Source organism: Microcebus murinus, chromosome 1, assembly GCF_040939455.1.
Source record: "Microcebus murinus isolate Inina chromosome 1, M.murinus_Inina_mat1.0, whole genome shotgun sequence".
In the NCBI taxonomy this organism is placed as follows: Eukaryota; Metazoa; Chordata; class Mammalia; order Primates; family Cheirogaleidae; genus Microcebus; species Microcebus murinus.
The window spans coordinates 57,095,559-57,120,899 of NC_134104.1; the positions used below are offsets into that span (position 1 = coordinate 57,095,559).

The 25,341-nt window shown below is 34.9% G+C and overlaps 1 protein-coding gene across 2 annotated transcripts in view; it reads left to right on the plus strand.

Annotated features, from left to right (window-relative positions):
- Window positions 1-25,341, plus strand: part of GRAMD1C (GRAM domain containing 1C) — a 79,075-nt gene that overhangs the window by 27,917 nt on the left and 25,817 nt on the right. The window contains exons 6-9 of one of the 2 annotated variants that reach the window (XM_012787545.2): window positions 4,937-5,017; window positions 17,703-17,821; window positions 20,865-20,997; window positions 25,117-25,279. In XM_012787545.2, the coding sequence (XP_012642999.1) occupies window positions 4,937-5,017; window positions 17,703-17,821; window positions 20,865-20,997; window positions 25,117-25,279 (496 nt within the window). Of the gene's footprint in view, window positions 1-4,936; window positions 5,018-14,887; window positions 15,219-17,702; window positions 17,822-20,864; window positions 20,998-25,116; window positions 25,280-25,341 lie in introns of those variants that run through there. The other variant, XM_076001543.1, reaches the window with a different exon arrangement.

A 25,341-nucleotide genomic window follows, 5' to 3' on the forward strand; every position in this document is an offset into this window, starting at 1 on the left:
AATATTTCTGTACCCGAGAAATTGATTAGGGCTCTGTGTGTAACATTAGAAGCATAGTGCTGAGAAAGAAAAAGAAAGAAGGAAGCAGGAAGGGAAGGAAATAAAAAAAGGAAAGAGAAAAAAGAACAGGAGAAAGGGAGAGAGAGAAACAGTACCATGACATTAAATTTTTATAATTATACTTTTTAATCTTATAAAGTTTCTTTTGAATGCACTTTAATTTTTATTTTTATTTTATTTTTTTTAGAGACAGGTCTTGTTATGTTGCCAAGGCTGGCCTTGAACTCCTGTGCTCCAGCAGTCCTCTTGAGTAGCTAGGACCACTGGCATGTTGCACATGGTTGGCTGTTTTTATTTTTAAACAATCTCATCTATGTAGAACACTTACAAGTGTCATACAAAGACCTTCTCCCTCTGAACTATTGAGAGTAAATTCTGACCCTTATCCCTCATCACCCTAGATATTCTAGCATGTATTTCCATCCAACACAGCCATTCTCCTAAAAAAATACAATATAACCTTCAAAATCAAGAAGTTAACATTGATCTCTAACCATTTTTCAATCCTTAGACCCCTTCCAATTTCCACAGTTATCCCAATATTATTATTTATAGCAAATAGACTCAATTCAGAATTACACATTATATTTAGTTATCATGCTCTCTAATTTCTTGGAAGAATTCCTTAAACCTTTCTTGACTTTACGCCTTTGATACTTTTAAAGATTATGGATCAGTTATTTTGTAGGATATCCCTCAATTTTGTTAATCTGATGTTTCCTTGTGATTAAATTTAGGTGTTGTACTTTTGGAAGAAGTATATGGAAGTGATATTTTGTCCTTTCCATTGCATCCTATCAGATGGCACATGATTTCATTTTCCATTACTGATGATATTTACTTTGGTCATTTGATTAAAGTGGCACCTGCAGGCTTTACTCTAAAGTTAGTCTATTTTCTTTGTAATAATAAGTATTTTGTGATAAGGTCCTTTGATACTGTATAAATACAACATTCTAACCAAACTTTAAATTTATTCATTCATTTACTTATATCAATATGAACTCATGGTTTCTTATTTTAGTCAGTGATTTTTAATCCATTACTATCTTTATTTTGTTGCTCAAATTGTTCCAAATTTTTCCTTCAAGCTGGCTCCAGTGTCCTTTTGACTATTCTCAGTGTGTGCTTTTTTATATAAGATGTTTCAGGCTTTCCTTGCCCCAGCTCTGGAATAGGCCACTTCTCCAAGGAGTCCTGGTTTCTTTTAGGGGAAATTGATATTTAGAAGACAATATGTTCATGGCTTTTGGGGTGTCACTATTTCCAAACCCTCTAAGTGAACAGAACAAGGGTATATATTATATGTAATCACACATCCATATACATAATGTATACTCTGTTTATCTATCAAATCATCCTCCCAACCATCCCAAATCATGAATTCATACCAATACTTTCAATTCTAATCCAACACTACAGAATTCATTTTTATTTTCTCTTTTTCCATATTTATAATTCCTTTCTCTGGCAATGAGAAACAAGGTTCCCCCATTACCCTCAATCTAGTTACTTATTTGGCCTGTATGACCAATATTAATCTCTGCTGCCACCCCTACCCAACATGGATGCCCTTTTATCCAGCTTTGCTTCTGCTGCCCATCCTACCATGAACTAAAAGCTTTTTTTCACCATGTAAAAACTCTTCACCCTCCCTGGGCTAACACCCCACCCTACCACCCTAAGCCCCTTCCATGTTCATTTTACCCTGCACCAGGTAGCCCTCTATAGAGACATCCTCCAGTCCCTGCTTCTGTTCTAACATTCTGTGCCAGTCTATCACTAGGTGTGGTCACTGCCCCCACCCTGTTCAGACTCTGATACCCCAACACAAGACCACTCTCACGGACTCTTTCACACCTTGCTGCCCTCACCTGGTGTGGCTCTGACATGCCTTTGTAGGCTGCCCTCATTCATGGTCACACTCTTCCCATGTTTGAGCTTTGACACCCCATGCCGTGGTGTGTCCTCTTTACATGGTCACCCTCCTTGGGCTTTGACTCGTGCCTCTCCCACATAATTTTTTCACCCCATTCTTCTTCTAATACTGCCTGTCATGTCACCTTCGTATGTGGCAGCTCTTCTTACTAACTTGGGTTCTGACGCTCCATTGCGGGGCAATATTTCTCTTCATTCCTTTCTGGTTCTGACACCCTGCTTTGGGCTACTGCAGCTTCTCTGCCCCTAACTGTACCCCTAAAACGGAAGCCAACTTTTCTCTGTTCCAACAACTGGTTTAGGGCTGAACAGATCAGGAAGGAAAGGAGAAGTAAAATATGCTTATTCTTAATTTTACAATTCATACATTTCATTGTTTAACAAAATCATCAAACAATTCTAAAACTAACATCCTCATTCCATGCCCATAAACCTCAACTTGTTTTTCTATCTAAAGGCAAATGCTATTATGAGTTTGGTATATATCTTTTCAGACCTTCTTCCTTTGTATTTACATCCATGTATGCATATATATAAACATATAGTTTTAACCTTTTTTTACAAAAGTAAATGTACTTTTATATGTGGTGTTTATCAGCTCTCCTTTTTGAAAAAATAGCATTATGTCTTGGAGCTGCAGGTCAGCACATATAGATAGGCCTACCTCTCTGTTCTTTAAAGTATGTATAATATTTCATAGAATGGATTTACCATGGTTTCCTTGACCGTTAGGTTATTTCTAATGTTTTGTTATTAGGTAATGCTGCAATAAACAGCCTGACCTTGCCTTCTTAAGCTCATATGTGACTGTTTCTCACATATATAATGGAATTTCAGGGTCAAGAATTTTGATTTTAATAATGATAATAACAACTAGCATTTACTGAACACTTACTGTGTTCTAGATGCTATTTTAAACTCTTATATATATTTTCTCATTTAATTCTTACAAAAATCTGCTACTGTAATTCCCATTTTGAAGGTAATGAAATTTTTTTTTTTTTTGAGACAGAGTCTCACTTTGTTGCCCAGGCTAGAGTGAGTGCCGTGGCATCAGCCTAGCTCACAGCAACCTCAAACTCCTGGGCTCAAGTGATCCTTCTGCCTCAGCCTCCCAAGTAGCTGGGACTATAGGCATGTGCCACCATGCCCGGCTAATTTTTTCTATATATATTAGTTGGCCAATTAATTTCTTTCTATTTATAGTAGAGACGGGGTCTCGCTCTTGCTCAGGCTGGTTTCGAACTCCTGAACTCGAGCACTCCGCCCGCCTCGGCCTCCCAGAGTGCTAGGATTACAGGCATGAGCCACCGCGCCCGGCGAAGGTAATGAAATTTAAGAAAAGAGAAATGACCCGAATCACAGAACTAATAAGTGGTAAAGCCAGAACATGAACCCTGGCAGTTTAATTGCAGAGACCCTGGTCTTAACTTTCTCAGTATGTTAACTCCATGATTTCTTTCTTCATAATCATGGGGAAAACTTTGTACTGCTAAATATTTATCCCTTTTATGTATTCTATGACTAAAGGGAGGTTAATCATGGTACTCGTAGTTGTTTCAGGTTCTAGAATATGTTCTGTTCTAACTGCTTAGAGATATCATTATGTAGAACTCCTTCCCAAATTAAGAAGGCTATTATTGGATCAAGATTTATTAAGACATTTTTGAAGATAGTTATTGAGCAAAGAATAAGGGAAGGTGGTAATTTACATAGATTATCCAAAAATTTTGGAGTTTTAGGGAGTTGATAATGTGGTGGTTGTGTAGGAGACTGGATGAAGTTAATAACAAGGTATTTAGTTTAAGAAGCCGGAAGTAGCAAGCATAACACAGTGGTGAAAATGAGGTAGATGAAGAGATTTTAAAAATCTATATATCTGAACACAAAGTTGTAAGATTATGACAATTAGGCAAAAAAATTTGGCCTAAGAAAAAGAAATAGGTATAAGTCGTGATCGTTAGGTCACATATTATGTATAGAATTCTGTTTGGAAGAGCTCCCGGATTATATCCTCTTTGTAAAACGTTTGCTTATAAAGAATTATATAGCAAGGTTTTAATTTAATGAATTGAAAAATAGCACTTTAAAATCTTTGTACGAAAAGCATTAACACCCAAAATATAATTTTTTTTTTTTTACATCTTAGTACATTTAGCATAGAACTGAATTTCCTCCTTTGTAAAGGAAACTACTCAGTCATGAAAGGTCACTAACTAGGGTGTGGAAGAGATGAAACACTGACAGACTGTATTTAGGGCTTCCTCTTGTTACATTTTTTCATAAAAGCCTATTTTAAAATATGACTTTACAAAAATCAATTAAATGTAAACATAGACTTATAGATTGAAACATGCTACTTTTCTTCTATAACATTCAAAGAAATGTTCAGTGTTAATATGGGTGACTTGTATCTATAATTAGCAGAAATTATGTATTACTGGAGTTTTTAGAAGACTTTGAAAGCTAATATAATTTAAAATTAAGATTCTTAAAATAAATCTATCTCTGAAATCCATGTGTATTTTTTATTATTCTTTGTGTATACTTGGCTCAAATGGTAACCAATTCATATCTCTTTGCAAAGTTCAGAATAAAATAAATTTTTTTTCATAATTTTATTTAGATTGATTTTAATAGTTTAACAATGAACATAAATAGCTACCTATTTCAAGACCCTTTTTCTAGTATATAATGACAAAATTGCATTTGTTATAAGATACCATTTGTTGTAAGATATGATTTTTAAAGATACCTTATTCACACAAGAATTATCTTTCTTCTGTTATAGCAAAAAGTAAAGTAGAAATAGTATATAAGTAGGCAGTGTTAACCCACTAGTTTGCTTTGACCATATAAACCCCTGCAGACCTTCATGACAGCTACTTTCCCCTTATTTTCCATGACACTAAAATTGTCCTATTATTTTTCTTTGCAGTTTTTCTTTACATCTTTTGGTGCCAGGGATAGAAGTTACCTCAGTATCTTTAGGTTGTGGCAGAATGTATTATTAGATAAGGTAAGTATTCATAGAGACAGCTGCTTATTATAATAAGAAACTCCTACTATGTACCTAAATAGTATTTGTGAATTGAAGAGCTCCTTTTTATTTTTCTGAACTTAATTTTGACTAGATTATTCAAATTTCAAGTAAAAACTTCAAGCACAATAAGATCCATAGTTGCAAGTTAAGATGTTAATTGTAATCTCCAGGGTAACGACCAAGAAAATAACTAAAAAAATATAAAATAAAAGAAGTAAAAGAAAGAAAGGAATTGAAATGCTACATTAGAAAATATCTTTTTAACACATAAGAAGGCAGTAATGAAGGAATAGGGCCAAAAAAGACACAAGACATAGAAAACAAATAGCAAAATGGTAATTAAACATAAGTGGATTAAACACTTCAATCAAATGGTAGAGATAGGCAGAATGAAAAAATACATGATCCAACCATATGCTGTATTATAAGTGGCATATTAGATAGATTCAAAGACACAAATAGGTTGAAAGTAAAAGGAAGAAAAATTATATACCATACAAACAGTAGCCAAAAAAGAAGGGAAATGAGTATAGTAATATTTGATAAAATAGACCTTACAACAAAAATTAATAGACACAAGGAAGAATATTTTATGATAAAAGGGCCCATTTGTCTGGAATTCATAACAGTCATAAACATATATGCACCTAGTAACAGAACCCTAAAATATATAAAGCAAAAACTGGCAGAATTGAAGGGAAAAATAGACAGTTCAACAATAATAGTTGGAGATTTCAATACCTCATTCTCAGTGATGGACATAACAAGACAGAAGATGAACAGGAAATATAAGACTTTAACAACACTGTAAACTAACTAGAACTAAAAGATGTCTATGAGACACTCCATCCCAAAATAGCAGAATGTACATCCTTCTCAAAGGCACAGGGAACATTGTCTAGAACAGACCATATGCTAGGTCATAAAACAAGGCTCAATACATTTAAAAGGATTGAAATAGTACAAAATATATTCTTTGACCACAGTGGAATGAAATTAGAAAGCAAGAACATAAGGAAATGTGGACAATTTATAAAAAGGTAGAAATTAACAGAACAATTGTAAATAATCAAGGGTGAAGGAAGAAATCAAGGGAAACTAGCAAATACTTTGAGTTAAATGAAAACAAAAGCACAGTGTACCAAAACTTACGGGATGCAGCTTAAACAGTGTTAAGAGGAAAATTTATAACTGTAAACACCTATATTAAAAAGAAGAATGATCTTGAATTAATAACCTAACTTTTTGCCTTAAGAAATTAGAAAAAGAAGGGCAACTAAACTCAAAGCAAGCAGAAGCAAGGATATAATAAAGATTAGAGCAGAGATAAATGAAATAGAGAATAGAAAAATAGACAACAGACTCAAAAGTTGTTTCTTTAAAAAATATCAGTAAAATTAACAAATCTTTTTTTTTTTTTTTTTTTTTTTTTGAGATAGAGTCCCACTCTGTTGTACGAGCTAGAGTGCAGTGGTGTCAGCCTCGACCACAGCAACCTCCAACTCCTGGGCTTAAGTAATCCTTCTGCATCAGCCTCCCAAGTAGCTGGGACTACAGGCATGTGCCACCATGCCCAGCTAATTTTTTCTATACATTGTTAGTTGGCTAATTAATTTCTTTCTATTTTTAGTAGAGACAGGGTCTCACTCTTGCTCAGGTTGGTTTCAAACTCCTGACCTTGAGCGATCATCCTGCCTCGGCCTCCCAGAGTGCCAGGATTATAGGCGTGAGCCACCGTGCCCAGCCGAAATTAACAAATCTTTAGCTAGATTGACCAAGAAAAAAAGAGAGAAGACTAAAATTGTAAAATTCATGCATGCAAGTAACATTACTACTGACCTTACAAAAATAAAAAGGTTATAAGGGAATATTATTAACAATTGCATGCCAACAAATTAGTTACCCTAAATGAAATGGACAAATACCTAGACAGTCACATACTACCAAAACTGACTTAAGTAGAAATGGAAAATCTGAATAGACCATAGCAAGGAAAGAGATGAATTAGTAATAAAAAGAAACTCCCCTTGAAAAAAAGCCCAGGCCTAGGTGGCTTCATTAGTGAATTCTACCAAATGTTTACAGTAGAATTAACACCAGTCTTTCATATAGTATTCCAAAAAATAGAGAAGGGAACACTTCACAGTTTATTCTATGAGTCTTGTATTACCTTGATACCAAAACCCAATAAAGAACATTACAAGAAAACTACAGACCCTCATGAACATAAACACAAAAGTCCTCAGCAAAATATTAGCAAACTAAATTTGGCAGCATATACAAAAGGTTATATGCCAGTACCAAGAGGGAGTTATACATGTCAAACTCAAAGAAGCAGAGAGAGGAATGGTGACTGTCAGGGGCAGAGGTAGGTGGTAGGGGGAAATTGGGAGATGTTCATTAAAGGTTATAAAGTTCCAGTTATGCAAAATGATTGAGTTCTGAAGATTTAATGTACAGCATGTACAGTTAACAGTACTGTATTATATACTTGAAATTTGTTAAGAGCATAGATCTTAAGTGTTCTCACCATGAAAAAAAGATGAAAGAAAGAAAATGAGAACTATGTCAGGTGATGGATATGTTAATTAAAGCTTAATTGTTAATTAAAGCTTAATTTCATAATGTATACATAAATCAAAATATCAAGTTATATACCTTAAATACATACTATTCCTATTTGTTAATGATACCCCAGTAAAGCTGAAAAAAAATTTAAAAACAAACAAATGCATTTGAGGATGCAGAGAAACTGAGGATGTGGAGCCTTCAAATATATTGCTGGTGGGATTGTAAAATGGTGCAGCCACTTTGAAAGAGTTTGGCAGTTCCTCAAAATGTTTAACATAGAGTTACTACATGACCCAGCAATTCCACTCCTAGGTATATATGTGCAAGAGAATTGAAAGCATATGTTCATACAAAAACTTGTACCCAAATGTTCATAGCAGCATTTTCTTAATAGCTGGAGACAACCCAAGTGTCCATGAACTGATAAATGGCTAAATAAAATGCGTATCCATACAATGATAGATTATTCAGCAATAACAAACAAGCAGTGAAGTACTGATACACACAACAACATAGATGATCTTTGAAAATATGCAGTGTGAAAGAAGCCTATTACAAAAGAACACGTATGATTCTATTTTTATGAAATGTCCAGAATAGGCAAATTCATAGAGATAGAAAGTACAGTTATTGCTGGGGGATGGAAGGTATCCTGGGTTGATGAAAATGTCCTGAAATTAGTGGAGATGGTTGTACAACTGTGGATATACTAAAAACCACTGAATTGTACCCTTTAGAGGGGATGAATTTTATGGTATGTTAATTATAGCTCAGTGAAGCTGTTATTTAAAAAAATGGTTTAGGGGAAGAGTAGAGTTTTCCTACAGATGAGAAAGGCTCCTTCTTTAGAGAGGATATACACTGCAGCTGGGAACTTAACCTCCTCTCCTCCCCATTCCCCAGCTAAGTCCCTCGCTGAAGTAGACAAATTTTGGCCTCCAGGGCTCTTTGGGTTGAATGGCCTTTTGAACTCCACTGGTGAGGACAGGTTCTCCCAAGCAGTGGCCTATTAGGATGCTTTCACTTTGCCAGAGTGAGGGGAACTCCTGGAGAAGTGGCCTATTAGTTGGAAGATGGAGATGGAGAGGAGAAAGGGAAGAAGGAGGAGAGGGGAGAAGGAAGAGAGGATAGAAGTGGTGGGGGTCAGGGAGCTTGCCAAGCCAAACCCCTCCAACCCTTGGGAAGGGAATAGACCGACTAGCTGGGAAGCCCCAAGTCCAAGCCCCTCCATAAGTCTCCGAGCATTTGGGCACCCTGACTCCCCGGAGCCCCGTGTCCATGAATTGAGTGTCCACTCAATTTCAAGTGGACACTGTCCTCTCATTTTAATTAACATTTAATGTCTGTTTCTGCCTTATAGTCAAAAATAAATGTTTAAGCATATATTATGTGTTAAATACTATAGAGAACTTAAAGTTGAAGTGAGATCTGAGTTTTAAAACTGTCTTAACTTGCTGACACCACAGCACTCTAGCCTGGGCAACAGAGTGAAAACTCTGTCTCAAAACAACAACAAGAACAATAACAACAAAACTGTCCTAAGTGAAATTTTAAGCTCTGTAGAATTCACCCATAAAAGGAACTAGAAAAAACAACCAAAAACTCTGTCTCTTGTATTCTCCTAATGATCTTTGAAGAATAATGTTTTTCTTTTTTTTACTTACTACTGTCTAAAACAACAATAACAGCAACTCCCATTTATAACGTATTAAGTGCCAGGCACAATGCTAGGTGCTTGGTATAGTCTTGGTATTGTCTATAATTTTGTGAGCCTCATTTGCCTTCTAGTGTTTTAAGTCAGAAAGCCACATTGGTTAGATTTCTTTTTTTTTTATTATTTTTTTTATTTTACCTTCTTTTTTTTTTTTTTTATTTTGGCATATTATGGGGGTACAGATTTTAAGGTTTCAATAAATGCCCATTTCCCCCCCTGGTTAGATTTCTTGATCTTGTGTAATACTGTATAAAAAATCCATAAAATATATAGCATAACTATAAAATTCTATTAAAACAACCTGATAAATAATTTGAATAATGCATTTAACATCTATTCAAAATATTTTTAGACAATTTAAGAATATTCACATTTACATGTAATTAGGAATTCTGAGAGTAAAAGTAAATGTGTGTTATTCTGCTCATGTTTTACATGAGAAAGCCTTAAAAACAAAGCAAATTAATCTAGAAAAAAGATTTTTTGATTAAATACTATGAAATGATAGTAAAATCATGTTTGTGTACATGTGTTTTATTTATTGGTCCAGTAAAATAAATCCACAAAAGAGGGACTAGAGCCAAATATGTTGCCTTTGAAAAATAATGTTTTTAAAAGAACCATTTTTTTATCATTCATAAGACTCCTTTGATGCATTGCTTCAGAAAGGACAGTTTATTTCCAATGTTTGACTTAGTGAAACATAAGTACTCAGTGTTTAGACGTGTTTAAACTGTCAGTATGATCACTCATGAAGTAATTTATAACACTTCAGTTTAGTTCACAACCTTTGAGTTTAGCACCCTTTTATAGACAGCACGTTGAGTATCTGGGATCTGTGGGGCCAGAGGACAGTGGCATCAACATTCTTTAATACAAACAATTGATGTTTTCTGTCTTTTGTAAAGAACTTACAACCATGATTCAGTATAAGTATAGGTCCTTCCCCACTCCCCCCCTTAGCCCTTTTGCTTAGTGTAAGCCAGCTATATCCCCTTCCATCTTCTTCTATACCAGAGCCAAGCACAGTCCTGCCTTGTTTGTGTATGGTCTGCACACAGAAATAGTTTTATGTTTTTAAATGGCTAAAAAAATCAAAAGAATAATATTTCATGACACGTGGCAATTATATGAAATTCACATTTCAGTGTCCATAAATAAAGTTTTATTGGAACACAGCCATGCTCATTTGTTTATGTATTTCTATGGCTGCCTTTCACACTACAACAGCAGAGTTGAGTAGTTGCGACAGATACCATATGGCCCACAAAGCCTAAAATATTTACTATATGGCCTTTTACAGAAACATTTTGTCGAACCCTGAACAATACTACAGCCAAAGTTATCTTTTTTTAAAAAAAAAGCCTGCTTATTTTAGCTTCCTGCTTAATACCCATTGCCCTTGGAATAAGAATCCAAAATTTTATATAGTGACTGTATAATCTAGCCCACTTCAGCCATGTCTCAGTATACCCTCTCCATTTTTGTCATCTTAAATGTTCTACATTTATTTTTTGTGCTAGGTCTTCAAACATGTTCTGTCTGCCTGCAAACTATGACCATCTTATTCCCATTCTATTTCTAACTGAAACTCATTAGTAAACCTGAAGTCAGGTCCTTTCTTTCCCCTTTCTACAGCATCTTGCACTTCTCTTTTATAACATTCATTATAATTTCAACTCTTCTGTTTCTTTTTTTTTTATTATTTTATTTCGGCATATTATGGGGGTACAAATTTTAAGGTTTCAAAAAATGCCCTTTACCCCCTCCCCCCACAAGTCTGAGTTTCCAGCATGACCATCCCCCAGATGGTACACATCTCACTTATTATGTATGTATATACCTGCCCCCCTCCCCCCTCCCACCTGCCCAATACCCTATTACTGTAGTACCTATGTGTCCACTTAGGTGCTGCTCAGTTAATACCAGTTTGCTGGTGTCAACTCTTCTATTTCTGTTCTCCTTACTTAACTAATAAACACTTTGAAGACAATGACCATGTCTGTCTTGTTCATGTTGTATGTCCATTGACAAGCTCAGTGTTTACCACATAGCTGGTTTGGCATACAGCTTGGTTTACCCAGTAGTTTGGAACTGTCTGGGTTTAAGCTTTTGTCAAAGTGATTGTTAATTGTGCCCCCTTTACTCTCAAAAGTGTGCCAGTTTGGACAATAAATTATATATTATATGTAGCAGATATTCAATAAATGCTTTTTGATTGACTCAATTTAGTAGAATTTCAAAGATTTGAAAGATTTCAAAGTCTACTACTCTTAATTTAAAATAAATTTTAAATTCTTTTACCTTAGGAAAAAGGCAAAGGACGGGGAGAAAACAGAAATTTAGTGTCAGAAATAGCATTCAGGGCATACCTTAAGTTCCATGTATATTTAACTCAATTTCTTTAACCTTCAGTACATGCAGTGAGAACTAATGATTATCTTGAAGCACTAAAGTATCTTCAGTTGCCAAAATAAAACTTTTCTGTATACTTAAATTAGAAAGAAAATAGGGTTTATAAAGTCATCAGTAGTAACAAGTGTTAAAATTTAAAAGATTTTTTTTTTTTGGTTAAAGCTCAATTAATCCTTTCATATCCCTATTGATATTATTATATTTAGAATTACTGATGTTAATAATACAAGCAGGATGTGTATAGAATCATAGTTTACTACTTGTTCTGTTTTTGTCTCAGAGAGATAATAGTGGTCTGTCTTGCCAGTCAGTGGGGGCTCTGGGGATGTTAGCTCTCCTGAGAAACTTAAGAGTACATTCTGAAAATGAATATTTATATCCAGGGCCTAATAGAGCAGAAATCTGCATGTATTTAAAATTTTAAGGTTTCAAGAGACAGAATGGCTTTCAGACTTATTCTCAAATGGCAGAAGAAGGTAGTATGTGTTAGGGTCAGGGATGAAGTGATGAGGGGAGCTTTTTGAGTGTATACATACCTACCGTTTCTCAATTCTGATACATGTCACTCTAGCTTCTGTTTGGGGAATCACTAAATAAAAGGGTGATGAAAGGGTGTCCTGTTCCTCAAGTGTGTTGGGAAAAAAAGGGTTTAAAACATTTGATTGAATATGTAGCATATATAAAGAAAGAGTATGTTAGTCTGGAGAGGGCTTGGTCAGACTTAGGTCAAGAACTTAAGACTTAGGACAGTAAAGTAGAATCACAGAGGCAGACTTTGATCAGTAGAGAAGTATATGGAGATGAGACAGAGATGAAATCATGCCCCACCAGTCTCCCTTTGCTCTGATTTTATGCTTATCATGCAACTTTCTGATTACTAATCTGACTTCCAAGGTGTTCAGGTGTTATGGGTAGTAGAATAAAAGATTACTCATCACTGGAAAGGGATATTACCCACTATGCATTAGTGTGTTTCCAGCTGAGTGAGTATATGCAGCTTATGAGTATGGCTTTTTAAAGTCAATCTCTCTGAGCCCAACTCTAGGACAGTGACAGTGCTGAGGACATTCTGCAAATAGTGGTCAGTTTATAAACCTGATGTCACCCTCTGAGGCCTTTTAAAAGAGTGTCATCCAGCCTTCTCCTGTAGACTGCTCAACCTTATCAAATCTCCTTTTTCTTCCTCATGCCACTCTCCAAAGATCATTCCTTTGGAGCTACTTGGAATTCTAGAAGTTTCCTAGTAGTGCTATAAATCTAATAAATGCAACCTTCAAACCTATGTGGAAGAAATAAATGTAAAATTGCAAAATATTTTAGTCACATTTGATATAGACTAGCTTGGCAGTGTAGATGTGTTTGTATTCTTATATTGTTTCCTCTTTTTTACATTTTTGATTAGCAGAACTCCTCCACCTATTTTCCTTTGGTTGGTGGACCACACCACCTCATACCCAGTCACTTAAGCTAGAAACTTGGACCTTTCCTGTTTCTTACCTCTTTGCCAACCGTGTCTAGTTGGTCACCAAGGCCCTCATCATGTCTAACTTGAACCATTATGTCTCCTAACTGTGTCTTTTAAATACCCTAATCTGTTCTTGAAGTTGTTACCAAGTAGTAGTAGTAGTTTTAAAATCATTACTTTAAAAATGACAATTCTGAACTTGTTATTTTCTATGTGAAACCAACCACTAGGTGGCTTTTTATATTTTGATAATTCTTTAGCATGGCATGCAAGGCTCTTCAGGATCTGGCTGCTTCCTCTTTCCCCACTGACTCCCTCCTGCCCCCAGCATATGCATACACACTCAAGTCATGGTGAACTGGCTTGCCAAGCTGCTTCACCACTCTGAATGCTTGCATTTGCCATGCATGTGTTCATCATGTGCTCCTCTTACCTGACCTTTCAGCAGCATCTGACACCATTGTACACTTCCTGCATTTTGAAACAATGTCTTCCCTTGACTTCTATGACATCATTCTTTCTGGATTTTCCCCTCACCCCTTTGGTATTTCCCTTAATATTTTTTGCTGCCCACTCCTCTACTTATCCTTTGCATGTCGGACTTTCTTGGGGCCTCAGTTCTAGCTTCTGTTTTCCCTTAAGCCTACTGAATTGACCTCTGCTCTATGCAGCAGTGATTTGATATGAGGATTTTTTATATATAGCCAAAAAGTATATAAATAGCAATTATAATACAGTTAATGCATATTTTTCTTATAGCTGTTTGTTCACCATAGTAGAGTAGGTTATGTATCTACAGTTTCAATGAAAACTCCCATAATATGCTAAAAACACTAGTTTTTAGACAGTGGAAGCTAGCTCCCATAGTGTGCTTTCTTCATTTGAGTGAGTGCTATTCCTAGTGTTACTCTGCTCTCATTCTGCCATTGTATAAAATGATTAGATTTTAGCAACCCCCAAAAGGTTGATTCTTATACCTCATCAAGTAGCCATTTGACCTGTCTACATACTTTACTAAAGTAAATGGAACAACTAGGTAGAAATTAGGGCAAGTTCTAATTCTTTATTTAGAGGAAGACTTTTTTTCTGAGAAATAAATTGGAATTGGTAGATGAGACTCTCTGTAGTGTGCCTGCCAGGAAATTATTCTGATCAAACTAAAGTCAGACCTATTTTCAAAGCAAAGAATTATTGGGTAATCATGAGGTTACCTTAAACTTTTCAATGATGAAAGATTTGCCAAGTGCTTATAGGAATTGCTCCACCTGAACCTCTGGTTTTTCCTGCTATTTCCTGATGTTCCACTTACAGTACTCAAATGGAATCCTTGGTAGTTACAAAGGGTTAATGCAGGAGTCTGAGGGGAATGCTGCCTCAGTACTAGAGAAGTAGCATGTGAAGAAGTAAAAATGACATTGCCAGATTGAATAGAAAATACTGGCATGGAGAAGAAAATTGAACCCTTAATACAGTTCATTTTAAAAAGGAGATTAAAATAATATTGCAATAGGTGTTTTATATTAATTGAGCATAAGGAAGATATTTTCATTTGCATTTTGTTGTTTCTAATCTCTGTGTGGAACAGAAAAATTGGGAACTGTCCCTTTAATGAAACTGTGTGTACCTATTCTCTTCTTGTAGGAGTGGCTTAGGAACCTGTAGAGTGAGGTATAACTTCCAATTCTGCATTCTGACCTGAAGCTTGAGGAGAGTGCTGATACTACAAACCAGGAAGTGACAAATAATGTGCTTTAAACTACATTAGAGCTTGTCTTTGATAAGGAAAAGTTTCTCATAACAAAATTAGTGATTGAAGCAGTGATTTTACATAGCTGTCATTAAACATTTGGAACTCTGCTTCAAATAAACACTTTGCAGCATACTTAGAATACGAAGCTTTCTGGGCTAGAAATTGATCTTCTGACTTTTGAGCCTTATCTGATCACTGCTTGGTTCATCTTTATTTTGTTAAACTACTCTGTAGGCTGAAACGGAGACACTTTTGTTCTCAGGTAGGTGGTCAGTTTTTGCTTAAAAAATAGGTTGTTTTTTTAAGGTTATTCAGATTGGTTCAGCTGCTGATTATTAAAAGAATTATGAATATCAGGCTGAGCATACGTTTTAATGCTTGAATGTTCAGCATGGCTGTAATTTTTATGATGACTGAACAACTGTAGAAAAAATCATTTTTAACAAATTAGTAAATCTACAAGATGGTGAATTAAATGAGTTCACTTTGTTTACCACTAACCTGTTACATATATATTTAATTAATAGATTAAAAAATATATTGAAATTTCCCTGCTATTAACTTCCTGATAGTATTTGATAAAATATTTAAAACATTTATTTGTGTAGTTAAATAGAATTGCATTTTTGTTAGATTTTGCTTATAGTATAAGTTTTATTTCTTTCACTGTTAGGAAGCTGTTTGAGTATTTATCATTGGTTTATCTATTTGCTTTAGTCTGTCTTTGGAATAGTTTGATACCTATTTTTCTGAAATGTTTTTATAAAAGATTAATCTCACACAGTTGAAATATTGCTTGTTTCTCTTTATAAAACCATCCTTTTATGATACTAAAAATATTTTAAAGATAATGTTTTTGGAAGATTGAGTTTATTAGTAGTATGAACTGTTATTGTAAAAAAAAGTTTACAGGTGACTCTTCTGGAGTGGAAGTCAGAAAAGAAATGTGTGCATATTCTTTTAGGGTTAAGGACAGTTCCTTTAGGGTCTCTACCAATAATGGTCCTTTTTATTTTTCTTCTGTGAACACTATGCTTCAAAAGACTTTGTCTACCAAATAAGTGATATGTATTAAATAATAAATATTAGAACATCACTATTTGTTAGACATACATTATTTCCAATGAGAGTTCTTGTCAGCCTGAGATATCCACTCTAGGTTAGTATAATTCAGCTCAGAACAAAAAGCCTTGCCATTTTACTTAGCTTGAATAGCTTTATTGAAAGTAACTATTTGAATATTTTTGACTTTTTGAAGTATTAATAATAATATATGAATTTTCATCACCTGCTCTTGTGGAATCCTAATCTGAGCACGGCAGATTAGGTACTAGCAGTCTGAAGTGCAGATATTTTGTTCTTAATCTCTTTAAGGTCCCATGAAATGTAATGAAGGTCATCTAGTATGACATAACAAACAAAAATACCATAGCTACTAGATAGAAGAAAGAAAGAAAAAGAAAAAGGAAGTTGTATTTTTTGTAGGGAATATTGGTAAGGCATTCAAGGCATCTGTATGTTTTGGCCCCATCAATCTATATTTATCTGTACTATTTCCCAACTTAAAATTTTTACTCCAATTAAGCTGATAAACTGTTAACTGACTTCAAAACAAATATTACTTATGTTCATGTATTTATTCTGTATTTTCAGTTGGTTTCCCTCTCCCCAAATTTTCTCATTTCTCCATTCACTCATTCATGTCCTTCTTTCAGCTCAGTTGAAAACCCTTCTTCAGTGTAAAGCCTTATCTGATTACCTTTAATCCATAGTAGTATTTCCTTCCTTTAGACTTTCCTTTTTGATTCTACTACTCCTTTAGTGCATAATCACACTATATCTTGTCATATAACTTAAGAGCATCCCATGTCTCTTTAACTGTAAGTCGTTTGGGGGCCAGGAGTTTAACTTCTACATCATTTTTATCCCCCTTAGCATCCAGTACAGTAATACACATTCGTTAGGTACTAAATAAATATCTGTTGAATGAATGAGAAAGAATCTTGCCAACAGTTGCTTCAAGTGTAATGCTGCCTCCTTCTATCTTACTTAATTATGTAATTATCTATAATATTATTAGAACACAGACCATTGGTTATCATAATATTGTTTTTGTTTTCCTATGTAATGCATGAGTTTGTGGTACTCGATGATTTTAACACTGATATGCTACCTACAAAGAAAGAATAAGCTGGACTTTATTAAAAATAAATCAAAGGAATATTCTGAAGTCTAGCCTCCTACATTTTATATTTTAGGAAAACATAATTTAAAATTTATTGGCATATAAAGTTTTAAAAACAGTTAAAGTGTTCAGATACATTATGGATCAAGAGGATGGGTTCCAAGCTGACATTTAGGACTAAATAGTGATGCCAGTGGTCATGATAGACTGGTTGGAGTGCAGAATTTAAACTGTAGATGAGTAGTTACCAGAAACTAGGAACAAAATTATTTTATACAGAGAAAATTTTAAACATTTTTTACCTCCCATTTACAGCAGTTATTATAATACACATTTAAAAATTATTTTATCTATTCTTTGCATATCAACTCTGGAAGATAGGCTTTATTAGCCCATTTTTATAGATACATAAAGCAGAAGGTGTAGATTGGTCAACTTGAAAGCCCACATCTAGTAGCTATGCAACAGGTCATTTTGCCTTCAAAATTCATACTTTGAATCACTATGCTATATTATTTTTTATATTTTCCAATACTCAGTGTAATTTTTCTGTCATTTTAGAGCCTGACTAGGCAGGAATTCTGGCAGCTGCTCCAGCAGAACTATGGCACTGAGCTAGGCCTAAATGCCGAAGAGATGGAAAACTTGTCACTATCGATTGAGGATAATGTGCAGCCAAGGTACAACAAAATGTTTTGAAATGTAAAGATTTATTAATCATTAATCAAAACAATTATTTTAGATCATACTAATTCTGAATTTTTATTAATTCATCCTTGGGTGCAATTTGCCTCTTTGTTCTCTGTGGTTGAATAGGGTAAAAGGTGGACAGAGAAAGTTTGCTAAATAGGTAAGCAAATACTGGATATACAAGGAAATGTTGACTGTGCAACTATTTCACTTAGGATTTGCTTAAAGCCTACTTTTTGTAAGCCTTTTTATTAAGGATCTAGAGAAGTACCTAGTGAAATCTCTGAGTTTATAGGTAACAATAAAATATATTAGATGGTAGGTGTTTTGAAAGATACAGTGATAGCATGACTTTTCCTCAAGGATTCTTTAGCATAGTGCCTGGCATGTAGTTGGCACTCAGTAAATATTGAATACATTAATGAAAGGAGTGTATAGTACTGTGGGAATACAAATAATTATTATACAAGGTAGAAAATGGTAAGACTCAAAGGAGTAATAGATAATGTGATAAACAAAGTAAGAATAGGGAGAGATTATTTTTGACAAATGAGTATTCATTTAGAAGAGTAGACATTTTTATTAACCTGTACAAGTACATTTTATCCATTGAAAATTAAAGCCATAGCATTAAAAGCAAGTAAGGGGCCGGGCGCTGTGGCTCACGCCTGTAATCCTAGCTCTTGGGAGGCCGAGGCGGGCGGATTGCTCAAGGTCAGGAGTTCAAAACCAGCCTGAGCAAGAGTGAGACCCCGTCTCTACTATAAAATAGAAAGAAATTAATTGGCCAACTGATATATATATAAAAAATTAGCCGGGCATGGTGGCGCATGCCTGTAGTCCCAGCTACCTGGGAGGCTGAGGCAGTAGGATCACTCGAGCCCAGGAGTTTGAGGTTGCTGTGAGCTAGGCTGACGCCATGGCACTCACTCTAGCCTGGACAACAAAGCGAGACTCTGTCTCAAAAAAAAAAAAAAAAAAAAGCAAGTAAGGATAATATGTTACAATTCTATAGCAAACATTATGTTAAGTGAAAGAAGCCAGCCACAGAGACCACATATTGTAGGATTCCACATATGTGTAATGGAGTCTAGAATCAGGAAATTCAGAGAAAGTAGATTAGTAGCTGCCAAGAGCTGAAAAGAAGGGAGAATGGGGAATGACTACTAATGGGTATGGGGAATGACTACTAATGGGTTTCTTTTTGGGGCAATGAAACTGTTCTAAAATTAGACAGTGATGATAGTTGTACAACTCTGTAAACAACTGAATTGTATATTTTAAATGAGGTGAACTTTATGGTAAGTGGATTATATCTTAAAGCTGTTATTAAAAAATTCTTTAGCAAATCTTAAAATGGAAATATTTTGAAAATCTCAGCGTGTTTACAGAAATTTTACTCATTTAGATAATCTTCTAGTTATTCTGATCCTATGTATATTGTGTCAGTTTAGCATCAATGTTTTATAGTATTTTTAATATGATTGCACATGTATATTTTATTAGTTTTCTGGAAAGTTTAAGAATTTCAATTGTATTGCTCCTCTTGTAAAGTTTACTAGACTGTCTCAGGTACTGGCGTTGGATAGAAAAGTGATTACTCTAATGCAAAGAGCCTTGGATTGTGATAAATGAGATCTAGATTCTAGTCTGGGCCACCAAGTACCTAAGCAACCTCAGGCACATCTTGTAACCTTCTTGATCCTTAGTTTATTCATCTATGAAATGAAGCAGTTGGATTAGGTGATCTTTAAAGTCCTTGCCAACTTGAAAACTTTCTAGTCTTCAAAGAAGGAAAGAATAAATATTTTTGACTATTTGCTTCGTACACTCTTGGGACCAGCTTTTTGAGGTCACCAGCAAAGCTGTTATTTTTTTCTTCTGGTGATTGAGTGTTTTCTAAGAAAATATGTGGCAGAATCCTCATTCTCTCTTCTACTTCTATTCTCATTTTTCCAGTCTCTGAAAGAAGCATATCTGTTTCAAACCTTTATTTCCTCAGCTCTTCCATCTTCTTTCTCTTCATTCTTAATCTCTCTTTCCCTCTTCCTACAACTTTCCTCTCTATTTCTCTACACCTCACCTCTATTCTTAAAGTCCTAAAGTACAGACACTCAGCTAGTGGGCTAATCCCAAGAAGCCATTTTCTTATTTGGTTCCCTCAGAGCCCTGTCATTCTGCCTGACCAGGAGTGACTTTGGTCACAGACCTTCCTATTATTGGGGCAGAGTTAAATAGGGTTGAAATACCCTTTAGCTTTTTTTATTCCTTCCTCAGGATGATATCAGGCTGCTACTTTATTTTAGGAGAAGAGTTTTAAGTCTATACATAGCAATGATTATATGGGAATAATAATTTTTCCATAAGGTTGAGCACTGGAAATTAGATCAGTTGTGTTCCTTTTGTATTTTATGTGCTTTTCTTTCTTTTTACTCCTTGAGAAAGGGAAAACAGATTCCGGGACATTTATTGTAGTTTTGACCCTATGATCATTTGAGCTATTTCTTAAACCTTGCTCTTAGGGCTGAGAAGAACGAGAAGGGGGCAGGACTAGTTGATGGGCTCTATGTGCAGACATCACGAGTTTCCACTTCTGGGAGGAATTTGCCATCTCAGCTGGGACTGGGTCAGAAGGAAGATCTTAAACTGTCTTTTGGTGCAGACCGGTATCCAACTTACACATGTACTCTATTCCTTTTGAAGCTTTGTGGTTGTCCACAACTGAAATTTAAAATAAGCAGTATTCATTTGATTAGTTGCTGTGGTGGCCACATGTACTTTGTTAATTTTTTAATAGTTTCTGAAATTTATAAAGTCTCTTAAGAGCGTATCTTAATTGTTTTAAAAAATGAAGTCAATTTACATGTGATTTAAGAAGATAGCCATATTATAAGTAGAGGCTTATTTGTTACGTTACAATAATTCATTTGTGGTCAAAATACTTTATAATAGAAAAGGACCTCAGTGAGGAAACCAAATCACTTATTTGTGTGGAGGTGACCTTACTTTCCAATATTGATTTGTTTCTTACAGAAGTCCAGGACGAAGCAGCTTGGATAACTCTGGGGAGAGAGATGAAAAATTATCCAAGTCAATCAGTTTTACCCGTGAATCAATTAGTCGGGTTTCAGAGACAGAGTCACTCGATGGGAATTCAGCAAAAGGAGTTAGTATATAATATCTCTTTTAAAATATATCTTATACAGTTATATGTTATTCATAATATAAGATCAAATAAAAATACAGTATATAAAATGTTTAAAAACTTGAGATGTCAGGCTGCTACTTTACTTTAAGAGAAGAGTTTTAAGTCTATAGGTAGCAGAGGCACTGTTGGAAAAATGTGTGCTTTTGTTTAGAGCTGGATAAAGTGCAGCAGAACTACCAGGCAGTTCCCTGAGCATCAGTCTATACGAGGGATAAATATAATTTAAAAAATAGCAAGATGGAGAAATTTGTAGTTAGCAGAACTTTTCCCAGGGTGAATAGTGTGTGTGGTGGAAAGAGTCTATTTTGAAGGGAGAGATGAGCCCCTGAGCTTGAGTAACAATAGACGCTGCTTAAGCTGCCTACTAAAAGCAGGCAGGTCGGGTTAAATACTGAGCTCTAGAGTCAGTTAGTTAGTTTCTTCCTTTATTCTTTCAAGTATCATTGTAAGTGTATCAATTTTTTATTTCAACAAGTTTTGATCACTTGGAGTTATTATTTTTTTGATACTCAATTTGTCCCCGCTGCCTTTGATGGCTTCCTTTCTTTCAGGCACATTTTGTACATTTTCTGCCCCAGATGTAGCATCAGCCATTTTCTTAGTGAGCCATAATTATTTTTTAGTGAAGAATGGTATTTAGAGACCACATTCTGAATGCTCAGAGTGTTCATACTGCAGAGCTTTTGTTCTGCTGATTAGGGAAGCAAGTTTGGGGCCAAAGCTGAAATTCTTGGTTTAGAGCAGGGCTTTGGCTTCAAATTCTACCTCTGCCACTTGCTAACTGTTTAATTTAATTTAATTACTTAAACTTTGCCTTTGTTTTCTCACCTATAAAATGAGATAATACCTCATAGGGTTTTTAATAAAAATTAAAAGAATTAATATATATGAAAGTACCACATAATGATGTTTTAGTCAATGATGGACCACCTATACAACAGTGGTCCCATAAGATCATAATGGAGCTAAAAAATTCCTATTGCCTAATGACATCATAGCTATCATAACATGACAGCACAATATATTACTTAAATGTTTGTGCTAATGCTCGTGTAACAACCTACTACACTGGCAGGCATATAAAAATATAGTATATGTAATTAGGTACAGTACATACTACTTTATAATAAATGACTGTGTTACTAGTTTATGTATTTATTATATTATACTTTCTACTTATTAAAAAAAGTTAACTGTAAAGCAGCCCCAGGCAAGTCATTTAGGAAGTATTCCAGAAGACGGCATTGCTAACGTAAGAGATGACAGCACCATGCATGTTATTGCCCCTAAAGATCTTTGTGTTATAGTTGCCTACAGTATTCAGTACAGTAATATGCTGTCCAGGTTTGTAGCCCAGGAGCAATAGGCTATATCATATAGCCTAGGTGTGTAGTAGGCTATACCACCTAGGTTTGTGTAAGTACACTCTGTGATGCTGGCACAATGACAAAATTGCCTCATGACAGCATTTCTAGTGGGACAAAATGTAGAGGTGGAAGACAGTGATATTGATGATCTTGACCCTGTGTAGGCCTAGACTAATGCATGTATTTGTATCTTAATTTTTAACACAAAAGTCTAAGAAGTAAAAAAGAAAATTAAAATATTTTAAAATAGAAAAGAGCTTATAGAATAAGGGTATAAAGAAAGAAAATATTTTAATATTTTTGTACAGTTGTACAATGTATGTTTTAAGATAAGTGTTATAAGAAAAGAGTCAAAAGTTTAAAAAAATTAAAAAGTTTATAAGTTAAAAAAGTTACAGTAAGCTAAATTTAACTTATCGATGAAAGAAAAAGTTTTTATATATTAAGTGTATCCTAAGTATATGGTGCTTATAAAGTGTTTGGTAGTGTACAATAATGTCCTAGGCCTTCACATTCGCTCACTGACTTACCCAGAGCAATTTCCATTCCTGCAGACTTCATGCATGGTAAGTATCCTATACTGGTGTACCATTTTTTATCTTTTATACTACATTTTTACTGTACCTGTTCAATGTTTAGGTATGTTTAGATACACAGATACTTATCATTGTGTTACAGTTGCCTACAGTATTCAGTACAGTAATATGCTGTCCAGGTTTGTAGCCCAGGAGCAATAGGCTATATCATATAGCCTAGGTGTGTGTAGGCTATACCACCTAGGTTTGCGTAAGTACACTCTGTGATGCTGGCACAATGACAAAATTGCCTCATGACAACATTTCTTAGAATGTATCCCTATTGTTAAATGATGCATGACTCCACTTAGAACAGTCTCTGACACACATTAACTATCTCATAACCATAAACTGTTATAATTTGCAGACACCAATGGTCCTTTTCCACCCTCCCCCAGGGAACTCCCAGCATCTCTTCTGAGTAAATGTTGGGAAAGCATCGAAAGGGAATATATTTATGTGAAAGGCCACCAAGTTATCAACTTGTTTCAGGCAGCAGTGGCTGGCTTTGTGTTGTGGATTTCTTGCTAAATGTATTCATCTAGAGACCCTTAGTGACTTTCTACTGGTACAAAGGAAGTGAATAACTTAAAGTTTTAAGATAGATCATACATTCATCAGTGTTTAGATTGGTGTTGTAGGTGTTTTCAGGTTATAGGATACAAATAATATAGGCAGAGGTTTTGGTCCTTTTTTTTCTTTTGCATTCAAGTGCAGTATGGTGAGATTCTCAGATGTCAATGAATATCAAATTTGACTTACTTTGCTTCATTTTCACTTCCAGCAAAGTTGGAAATAAGAAAAAGTCATAAATAACTTTTTTCCCAGATGAAAACGTTTGTTGGACTATTTGGAAAAATTCAGATAGAGATATAGAAGAGTATGTGAGAAAATAAAAATCATCAAGATGCCAACCACTAAAATATAGTGACTACTATTTTTCTTACAAGTATCTATCTATGTTTTTTATATAGGAAATATCACTTAGTTTGCAATAAGAGGAGAAACAATTGTGGAGCTACAGAGAAACTTGCTCTACTCAGTACCTATGAAAGAGGCCCCGAGTCAACTAAATAAGCGTGTTGCTTTATATAATAGTTGGAACTCCCAAATAAATCATCTTGATTTTAGCAATGATCTCTGCTTCAAGAATCAGTCTTCTGACTAGGTTAATATAATCCTCTAATAAACTGTCCTGGGTCCCAGTTGTTATTCTGCTTTCTGAGTGGCCAATGGAAACCTGTATTCTCCCTGGAGCTGCTTCTGCTGTTCAGTGCTGCTCAAGGATCTCATGGGACAAGAAGTATAAGGATTGTCTATATGTTTTTTGCTCTCTTTCATCTGTGCACACATAGACAATGCAAGATAATACTTTTCTGTGTAGTTTATGTAGATTTTTATAGTGTTTTACTAAGCCTGATAAATACATCCTACTTGACTACTAACATAACAGTAGTGTTTGTACTAAATTCCTACCGTTAAATTTATTGTTGAAATGACATATCTTTAACAAACCATCCCAGAAAGTATAGACAGCATACGTTGAATATATCTTAATGCCTAATCTCTTAGTCCCTTTACAGCAAAGCCAGTTGTGTCTTGTGAATTTGCTGTGAAATTTAATTTCCCTTTTAATCTTCTCTCCCTCGCTGTACTCTTATGTGACTTTTATCTCTCCATTTTCTTTCCCTTTTCCCTTCAGGTCTTGAGATGTGGGTGAGTTCTCTTCCTTGAGGTGATGGGGCAGACACTGGCTGGGGAAGCTAACTGGGTTTGGCTCCTCTCTCTTGCTCACCCCAGAAAACTGACTGTTCCATTATTTTTGTCCGCTGTCCCTTTTCCCTTCTGCTTAAGTGATTCACATGATGTTAACTGTCTGTGAGTTCTTTTTATATGATGTTTTTTATAAATTTGTTGTTCATTACTGTGTAAGAAAATGACTTCAGAATGATATATATTATTTACTGATATTTTATGGGTTGACATTTAGTAGCATTGGAAATATGATGTAAGTATAACAAAATGTTGTATTTTTCAAAGAGCTGTATTTAAAGCATCTTTAATATTAAAGTTCTCACTGTAAAATCTAGGCTTAAATATTGTGTTTTTTTTAAACTGCATTGTTTGCTTTTTAGGGGTTAGGGAAAGACGAGCCCCAAAGCGAGAAACAGATCAAAAAGAGTCCTTTACTAACTTCAGAAAAGAAGTTAAGTAGAGTGCCATCAAAATCACTGGACTTGAATAAAAATGAATATCTTTCTCTGGATAAAAGCAGCACTTCAGATTCTTTTGATGAAGGTAAAGAATTTCTTATAAATTTTAAGTAAATTTCAGTTATATCTTCAAATGCTTATCTTTGC